Genomic DNA, 10,355 nt, shown 5'->3' with positions numbered 1-10,355 from the left:
GAATTTAGAGATCATCTAAAGAATAGATTTGATGCATTGAACATCAGTGACTGAAAACCAGAAGAATTGTGGGACGATATCAAGAACATTATCCATGAAGAAAGCAAGAGATCACTAAAAAGATGAGAAAAGAAGAGAAGCCCAAAATGAATGACAGAAGAGACTCTGAAACTTGCCCTTGAGCGGAGAGTAGCTAAAGCAAATGGAGGAAATGACAAGATAAAAAAGCTGAACAGAAGATTTCAAAGAGCACCTCGAGCAGACAAAACCAATCACTATAATGAAATGTGCAAAGACCTGGAGTCTGAAAACCAAAGGGGAAGAACGCACTCAATATTTCTCAAGCTGAAAGAATTGAAGAAAAAATTTAAGCCTTGAGTTGCAATATTAAGAAATTTTGTGGGCACAATATTGAATGATGCAGGAAACATCAAGAGAAGATGGCAGGAATACACAGAATCACTGTACCAAAAAGAACTGGTCGATCTTCATCCATTTCAGAAAGTGGCATATGATCTAGAACCAATGGTACTGAAAGAGGAAGTCAAAGCTGCAATGAAAGAATTGACGAAGAACAAGGCTCCAAGAATTGATGGAATACCAATTGAGATATTTCAACAAACGGACGCCCCATTGGAGGCACTCACTCGGTTATGCCAAGAGATTTGGAAGACAGCTTCCTGGCCAACTGACTGGAAGAGATCCATATTTGTACCAATTCCAAAGAAAGGTGATCCCACAGAAGGTGGAAATTATAGAACAATATCATTAATATTGCATGCAAGTAAGATCTTACTGAAGATAATTCAAAAATGTTTGCAGCAGTATATTGACAGAGAACTTCCAGAGGTGCAAGCTGGATTCAGAAGAGGACGTGGAACAAGGGATATCATAGCCATTGTCAGATGGATCTTGGCTCAAGGCAAAAAATACCAGAAAGATGTCTTCTTGTGTTTTATTGACTATGCAGAGGCATTTGATTGTGTGGATCATGACAAATTATGGATAACATTGAGAAGAATGGGAATTCCCGAACACTTGATTGTGCTCATGAGGAACCTGTACCTTGACCAGGAGGCTGTCGTTCAAATGGAACAAGGGAACACTGTATAGTTTAAAATCAGGAAGGGAGTGCGTCAGGGTTGTATCTTTCCCCATACTTATTCAATCTATATGCTGAGCATATAATCCGAGTAGCTGGACTATATGAACAAAAACATGGCATCATGATTGGAGGAAGAATCATTAACAACCTGAGATACGCGGACGATACAACTTTGCTTGCTGAAAGTGAGAGTGACTTGAGGCATTTACTGATGAAGGTTGAAGAATACAATCTGCAGTATGGATTACGTCTCAATATAAAGAAAACAAAAATCCTCACAACTGGACCAATGAGCAGCATCACAATAAATGGAGAGAAGATCGAGGTCATCAAAGAATTCATGATGCTTGGTTCTACAATCGATGCCAATGGAAGCAGCAGTCAGGACATTAGATGACATGTAGCATTGGGAAAGTCAACCTTGAAGGAACTGTTTCAAGTACTGAAGAGCAAGGATGTCTCCTTGAGGACTAAGGTGCGCTTGACACAAGCCATGATATTTCCAATCGCCTTGTACGCATGGGAGAGCTGGACAGTGAGTAAGGAAGACTGAAGAATAGTTGATGCTTTTGAGTTGTGGTGCTGGCGAAGAATACTGAAAGTACCACGGACTGCTAACAGAACTAACAGATCTGTCCTGGAGGAAGTGCACCCGAAATGCTCCTTGGAAGCAAGAATGGCCAGACTTTGTCTCACCTATTTTGGTCATGTTGTCAGAAGGAACCATTCCTTGGAGAAGGGTGTCATGTTTGGTAGGGTGGAGGGTTGATGAAAGAGGGGGAGGCCTTCAATGAGATGGATTGTCACAGTGGCTGGGATAGCAGGTATAGCAGGGATCATGGAGATGGCACGGGATCGGGCAACGTTTCGTTCTGCTGTGTATGGGGTCGCTATGAGTCGGAAATGACTCAACAGCACCTAACAACAACAACAATGGCTAATTGATCACAAGCATTTCTCCATGTGTTTGTTGGTTCCTTGACTGTCTTTAATGAAGTATCTGTACATGTTGTCTGCCCATTTCTAAATTGGATTATTTGTCTTTTTGTTGTTGAAGTGTTGAAGTTTTTATAAATTTTAGAGATTAGTCCTTTATCAAATATGTCATTGCCAAGCGTTTTTTTTTTTTTTTTTTTCTCCAGTCTGTAGGCTGTCTTTTTACTCTTTGGAGAAGTCTTTTGATGGGCATGATTTAATTTTTAGGAGACCTAATTGTCTATTTTGGGACCTCTGGTGGTGTAGAGCCTAAGGCATTTGACTGCTAACTAGAAGGCTGGTGGTTCACCCACCATCCACTTCTCAGAAGAAAGATTGGGCAGTCTACTTCTGTAGAGATACCACCTCGGAAACCAAGGAGTCGCTATGAGTTGGACTTGACTCGATGGCAGTGAGTTTTTAGTGAGTTAGTCATCTGTTTTATCTTCTGCTGTTTGTGCTTTCATTGGTTATATTTGGTAGTGTCAGTACACCCAAAGCAATTTACAGATGAAATTAAATCCTGATCCAGATTCCGTCATCATTCTTTAAAGAGATGAAAAAACTAATCACCAACTTTATATGGAAAAGAAATAGAGCCCAGATAAGCAAAGCATTACTGAAGAAGAAGAACAAAGTAGGTGGCTTCATACTCCCTGGTCTCAAAACCTACTGTACAGATATAGTAGTCAACTCAGCCAATAGACACATAAACCAAAGGAACAAAATTGAAAACCCAGAGGTAAATCCACCTACCTACTTATAATTTTCTTTGACAAAGGGCCAAAACCCATTAAATAATGAAGATAGTGCCAAACTGTTTTCCACAGTGGTTGCACCATTTTACAGTCCCACCAGAAGTGTGTGAGGTACACTTCTGCACCTCATACACTTAAAGAGCCTCATACGTGTTAAAGATATAGTCTCGTTAATAAATGTTGTTGGCAGAACTGGATATCCATTTGTATATCTCACACCATATACAGAAACTAACTCAAGATGGGTCAAAAGCCTAAATGTAAAATCTAAAACTGTAAACAGCATCAAAGAAGAAATAGCGACAAACTTAGGGGTCCTAATACATAATACAAATGTGCTATCAAGCATAGCTAAAAACACAAAAACAGCAGAAGATAAATTAAATGACGAAGACCTCCTAAAAGTTAAACATTCATGCACATCAAAAGACTTCACCGAAAGAGTAAAAAGAGAACCTACAGTCTGGGAGAAATTTTTTGGCAATGACGTATTGGACAAGAGAGTAATCTCTAACATTTATAAAAAACTTCAACAACAACAACAGCAAAAGAGAAATAATCCAATTTAGAAATGGGCAGAGGACATGAACAGACGCTTCACCAAAGATGACATTCATGTGGCCAACAAATACATAAGAAATGCTCATGATCGTCAGCCATTAGAGAGATGCAAATCAAAACAACATGAGATATCACCTCCGCATTAGTAGCAAGGCTCAAAAAAATAGAGAACAGCAAATGCTAGTGAGGGTGTAGAGAGACTAGAACCCTCATACACTTCTGGTGGGATTGTAAAATGGTACAGTCACTGTGGAAAACTGTTTGGCACTATCTTAAAAAGCTAGAAATAGAAATGCCATATGATCCAGCAGTCCCACCACTAGGGATCTATCCACAGACATAAGTGCTGTGGCAGGAATAGATAAATGCACATTTCATGTTTATCATAGCACTATTGACAATAGCAAAAAGATGGAAACAACCTAAATGCCCATCAGCGGATGAATGGATAAACTATGGTACACACACACACAACAGAAAACTAAGCAACATTAAAGAATCACAGTGAGTCTGTGAAACACCACATAACATTGATGAACCGGAAGATTATTATGCTAAATGATATTAGTCACAAAAAGGATAAATATTCTCTGAGACTACTGTTAGAAAAAGTCAAGAAAAGGTTTTCACACAAAAAGAAACAATCTTTGATGGTAACCAGGGGTGGGAAAGGGAAGGAAGGGTAAATCAGTAACTAGAGGGTAGACACATGTTAACTTGGGTGAAGCAGGAGACAGTATACAATAAGAGGTGGTCAGCACAAAATGATCAAGGCAAAGGAAGACACTGGAAAGAACACAAGAGTTAAGGGCAACAGAAACACATATTGTACAGCTATCCTGCCGTAACAGTAATAATCTACAAGTGGATACATAGATGACGTATAAGCTGAACAGATGTGGGAAGGTGAATAGGACTATACTCATGAAAATATATGAGATTAACAGAGGATATTTCTACATATGTATTTTCATGTGCTGCAAATACAGTCATGAATATAGTAGAGCACATGGGGGCAAAGTTATGAAAACTTATTAGCCGTAACCACACACCTTTTGGGAGTGAGTCACTGGGCCTGGGGGCTTAGGACCATAGTCTTTGGGGACATCAAGATCAATTGGTACAACATAGTCCACAAAGAAATTACTCTATAACCTACTTTGGTGAATAGTAACTTGGGTCTTAAAAATTTGTGAGCGAGCATCTAAGGTACAGCTATTGTTCTCTCCCTTTCTGGAGCAAAGGAATGAAAAAATCCAAGGCAGATGGAAACAATTACTCCAGAGGATGAATAGACCACATGGACTTCAGCCTCCATGACTCTGAGACCAGAAGAATTAGATGGTGCCCAGCTACCACTACTGACCACTCTGCAAGGGATCACAATAGAAGGTCCTGTATTAAGTAGGAGAAAATGTGGAACAAAACTTGAAATCATTAAAAAAAAAAAATCAAGCTCATTGGTAGAACCCCATGAGACCGTGGCCCTTGGTTACCCTTCAAGCCTGGAACTAAGCTCACCCTTATGGCTAAACTTTCAGCCAAACAACAGACCTTTAAGAGGAACAGTAACGCCAGGGAAGTACACATTCCTTAGAACAGTTGACAAAAGGCAATCAAAAGGACAGCGTTTGCCCAGGGATAAAGCTACAAACGCAGGAAGTGTTGGGAAAGAAGGAGGAATAGAAGTGGGAAACAAAGGAAGGAAGTGGAATGAGTGATACTGTGTTGTGGGGATTGCAATTAATGACATGAAACAAAATATGTATGAATTGTTGAATGGAAAACTGACTTGCTCTATAAATCTTCACACAAATCACAGTAAAAAGTTATAAAAATAGCTATTGACAGTTCAAAAAAAATAAAAAAGCCTGTTGCCAGAAAGTGAAAATTCATATATCTTCCTAAATACTCAATTTGTATGTTGCAAAGACCTGGAGTTAGAAAACCAAAAGGGAAGAACATGCTTAGCATTTCTAAAGCTGAACAAACTGAAGAAGAAATTCAAGCCTCGAATTGCAGTGTTGAATAATTCTATGGGCAAAATATTGAGCCATGCAGGAAGCATCAAAAGAAGATGGAAGAAATAAACAGAATCACTATATCAAAAAAGGTTAATGCTCAGCCATTTCAGGAGGTAGCATATGATCAAGAACCAAGTCCGAGCTGCACTGAAGGAACTGGTAAAAAACAAGGCTCCAGGAATTGACAGAATACCCACTGAGATGTTTCAACAAACTGATGCAGCACAGGATGTGCTTACTCATTTATGCAAAGAAATTTGGAAGACAGCTGCCTGACCAATCAGCTGGAAGAGATCAACATTTGTGCCCATTCCAAAGAAAGGTGATCGAGCAGAATGTGGAGAATATTGAACAATATCAGTAATATCGCACACAAGTAAAATTTTGCTGAAGATAATTAAAAAATGGTTGCAGTAGTATATTGACATGGAACAAGAGATACATTGGTGATGTCAAATAGATCTTGGCTGAAAGCAAAGAAAACCAGAAAGATGTTGACCTGTGTTTTATTGACTATGTAAAGGCATTCAATTGTGGATTATAGCAAATAATGGATAACGTTGTAAAGAAAGGGGATTCCAGAACACCTAATTGTGTGCATGAGGAACCTGTACATAGACCAAGAGGCAGCTGTTCGAACAAAACAAGAGGATCCTGCATGGCTTAAAATCAGGAAGTGTGTGCATCAGGGTTGTATCTTTTCACCATACTCATTCAGTCTGTATGTTGAACAAATACTCTGAGAAGTTGGACTATATGAAGAAGACCACAGCATCAGGATTGGAGGAAGACTCATTAACAACTTACAATATTTAGATGACACACTCTTGCTTGCTGAAAGTGTAGATGAGTTGAAGCATTTACTCATGAAGATCAGAGACTACAGTCTTCAGTATGGATTACACCTCAACATAAAACAAAAATCCTCCCAACTGGGACCAGCAAGCAACATCACAATAAATGGAGAAAAGATTGAAATTGTCAGGGATTTCATTTTACTTGGATCCAAAGTCAATACCCATGAAAACAGCAGTCAAGAAATCAGACATCATATTGCACTGGGCAAGTCTGCTGCAAAAGAGTTCTTTAAAGTATTAAAGAGCAAAAATGTCATTTTGAAGACCAACGTGCGCCTAACCCAAGCCATGGTATTTTAGTTGCCTCATACGTGACATAGTGCCTAAGGCATTTGACTGCTAACCAGAAGGCTGGTGGTTCAAACCCACCAACCACTCCTCGGAAGGAAGTTTGGGCAATCTACTTCAGTAGAGATACTCCCTTGGAAACCCAAGGAGAGGTCGCTATGAGTCACAATTGACTTGACAGCAGTGAGTTTGGGGTTTTTTTTGTTTTGTTTATTTTCATATGCAATGTGAAAGCTGGACAATGAATAAGGAAGAGTGAAGAAGAGTTGATGCCTTTGAATTGTAGTGTTTGTGATGATGAATACTGAAAACACTGCCAGAAAAATGAACAAATCTGTCCTGGAAGAAGCAGGCAGAATGCGTCTTAGAAACAAGAATGGTCAGACTTCATCTCACCTACTTTGGTCATGTTATCAGAAGAGATTATTCCCTGGAGAAGGATAGACTTGGTAAAGTAGAGGGTCAGTGAAAAAGGGAAAGACCCTCAGTGAGATGGATTGACACAGTGGCTGCGACTGTGGGCTCATGCATACAAGGATTGTGAGGATGGCACAGGACTCGGCATTGTTTTGTTCTGTTGTACACAGGGTCGCTATGAGTCAGAACTGAATCACTGGTACCTAACAGCAACACAATATACAGTTCGTTTTACTATGATTAAAAACTATAAAGTAGGAAAATAGTTTAACATCAGGAATCTCTGGCTTCCATCTTCCATTAAGTCCTCACCCTTGTATCTTGTCACTATTGTCTGTTGATCCCAGATTTGCTTGGTTTATTATTGAAAGCAGCAGGATCTTCTTAGCAGGAAGCTATCTCTTCTGTCAGTTTTTCCCTACTAAGGGACAAATGCTAAAATTCTTTTTATGCAACAGTTTGAAAATGGAAATTCAGCATCTTTTGGTATTAAGTATTAGAATATTTAAGAGTTAGAATAGTGTGCATCCTAAATGCAGCATGGTATCTGACAATGTCATTGATATGACATGCAAGTAAAATCTTACTGAAGATAATTCAGAAATGGTTGCAGCAGTGTATTGACAGAGAACTTCCAGAAATGCAAGCTGGATTCAGAAAGGGATGCAGAGCGAGGGATATCATAGCTAATGTCAGATGGATCTTGGCTGAAAGGAGAGAATACCAGAAAGATGTTTACTTGTGTTTTATTAGCTGTGCAAAGGCATTTGATTGTGTGAATCATAACAGATTGTGGATAACATTGAGAAGAATGGGAATTCCAGAACACTTGATTGTTGTACTCATGAGGAACCTGTACATAGACCAGGAGGCTGTCATTGGAACTGAACAAGTTTAAATACTGTATGGTTTAAAATCAGGAAGGGAGTATGTCAGGGTTGTATCCTTTGACCATATTTATCCAGTCTGTATGCTGAGCAAATATTCCAAGAAACTGAACTATATGAAGAAGAACGTGGCATCAGGATTGGAGTAAGGCTCATTGACAACCTGAGTTACGCAGATGACACAACTTGGCTTGCTGAAAGTGAGGATGACTTGGAGCACTTGCTGATGAAGATTAAAGACTACAGTCTGCAGTATGGATTATACCTCAACATTTAAAAAAAAAAAAAGCCCTCACTACTGTCGAGGCAGATCTGATTCATAGCAACCCCTCCTGGGATTTCTGGGGCAGTATCACTATGGAAGTAGATTACCCAATCTTCATTCCAAGGAGTGGCTGGTGGGTTTGAACCGCCAGTCTGGCAGTCAAATGCCTTAGGCACTACACCACCAGAGCTCCCCATAAAGAAAACAAAAACCCTTACTACTGGACCAATAAGCAACATCACGATGAATGGAGAAAAGATTGAAGTTGTCAAGGACTTCCTATTACTTGGTTCTATAGTTGGCACCAGTAGAAGCAGCAGTCAGAACATCAAAAGACATATTGCATTGGGCAAATCTGTTGCAAAAGACCTCTTTCAAGTGCTGAAGAGCAAAGATATCTCCTTGAAGACTAAGATGCGCCTAACCCAAGCCATGGTATTTTCATGTGCCTCATAGGCATGTGAGAGCTGGACAACAAAAAAGGAATAAGAGTTGATGCTTTTGAGTTGTGATGCTGGCAAAGAATACTGAAAGTTCCATGGACTGCTGAAAGAACTAACAAATCTGTCCTGGAAAAGAGCATCCAGAGAGCTCCTTGGAAGCAAGAATAGCCAGACTTTGTCTCACCTATGCTGGTCATGTTGTCAGAAGGGACCATTTCCTGGAGAAGAATAATCATGCTTGGTAAAGTGGAAGGTCAACAAAAAAGGGGAAGGCCCTCAGCAAAATAAATTGACACAGTAGGAATTGTGAGACTGGCACAGGACCGCAGGCTGTGTTTCATTCTGTTGTACCTAAGGTCACTGTTGGTTGGAGATGACTCAGTGGCACCTAATAACAAACAGCAACATCCTAGAATTTAAATAAAGGACAATCTCCAAAAACTTTGTTGTTGTTGTTGTTGTTATGTGCTGTCGAGTCGGTCCCGACTCATAGTGGCCCCTCCTTGGGTTTCCGAGGCAGTATCACTACAGAAGTAGATTGCCCCATCTTCCTTCTGAGGAGTGGCTGGTGGGTTTGAACCACCAGCCTTCTGGTTAGCAGTCAAGTGCCTTAGACACTACACTAGGGCACTCCAAATAAAGTCTATAGTTAGTAGTTTTGGACCAGTGTTAATTCCTTAGTTTTGATACATGTGTCATGATAGTGTTAGATATAACATTAGAGAAAGCTGGGTGAAGGGTGTATGGGAAGTCTCATATTATCTTTTCACTTCTTCTGTAAATATAAAATTACTTCAGAATAAAAAGTTACAATAGTGTGCATCGATACAGGTAACAACATGATGAGGAAAGAAATAGAAGTAAATACTACAGACGTCAGGAGAATAGTTAATGCTCCAAAAGTGGGATAGGATTATGATTGGGAAAGACAGCGTGAAAATTTTGGAGGTGTTGGCAGTTTTCTGGCAAGTGAATACGTGAGTGTTTGCTTGCTACTTATTTATTAAACTGTATATGTGTTTCATGTAGTTTTCTGAATGTATATTTCACAGTAAGAGAAGATGAAAAAATAGTATGTAACCTTTCTAAATCAATAGGGGAAATGTATTCCTAATACTTGTATTCTTTAATTAATTTATAGTTTGTAAGAATATTTTCTTTGGAGTGGCAGTGTGGTTTCAACTATGAGAGGTTATCTTTCTCAATCATGTTTTTGTGTAATTTGTTTAGGTAGAAACATTGAAGGACAATGATCCTTTTGCTCCTGGTGGGACAATTGTTGTTGCAGCAAGTGATTCAGGTAAAGAAATAATTTATCAATTTCTTTGAACATTAAATATTATTCTTTCTATTAAGCTGCTTTTTTTTTCTTGCTTCCAAATGTATTTGTCCTATTTATTTATTTGTGGCTTTAAAACTATTATGTAGTTATGAAAATAATAGTGACAAATATTTGTGTAACATTTTCTACTTACTCATTGTCTAATTTATTGTTCATGTTAAATATCTTACTAGAATATGTACTCTAGCCAGTATCAATAAAATCAAGAAAAATTACTTGCTTTATGAAAGACAGTATTTCTTAGCAACTCAAAGTCAGCATTGATCTTACAGGCCTTGACCTAAGTTAAAAGATCAGTGCCTTTGAACGTAATAGGTTTACAGGTAGTGTATACGAAAACCCACTGGCATCAAGTTGATTCAGACTCAGAGTGACCCTATAGACAGAGTAGACCTGCCAGTGGGGAGCTCTGGTAGTGTAGTACCTAAGGCAG

General features: G+C 39.1%; 1 protein-coding gene across 1 annotated transcript in view; it reads left to right on the top strand.

The window, feature by feature from the left end:
* The window catches only part of EPS15 (epidermal growth factor receptor pathway substrate 15), a 191,869-nt gene that overhangs the window by 145,765 nt on the left and 35,749 nt on the right, over positions 1-10,355 (top strand). The window contains exon 21 of the mRNA XM_042781661.1: positions 9,811-9,880. Coding sequence (XP_042637595.1) covers positions 9,811-9,880 — 70 coding nt within the window. The remainder of the gene's footprint in view (positions 1-9,810; positions 9,881-10,355) is intronic.

Source organism: Orycteropus afer, unplaced genomic scaffold (genome assembly GCF_000298275.1).
Source record: "Orycteropus afer afer isolate SDZICR_OR568_19922 unplaced genomic scaffold, OryAfe1.0 scaffold00145, whole genome shotgun sequence".
Classification (NCBI taxonomy): domain Eukaryota; kingdom Metazoa; phylum Chordata; class Mammalia; order Tubulidentata; family Orycteropodidae; genus Orycteropus; species Orycteropus afer.
This window is presented reverse-complemented; position numbering and strand designations above follow the sequence as displayed.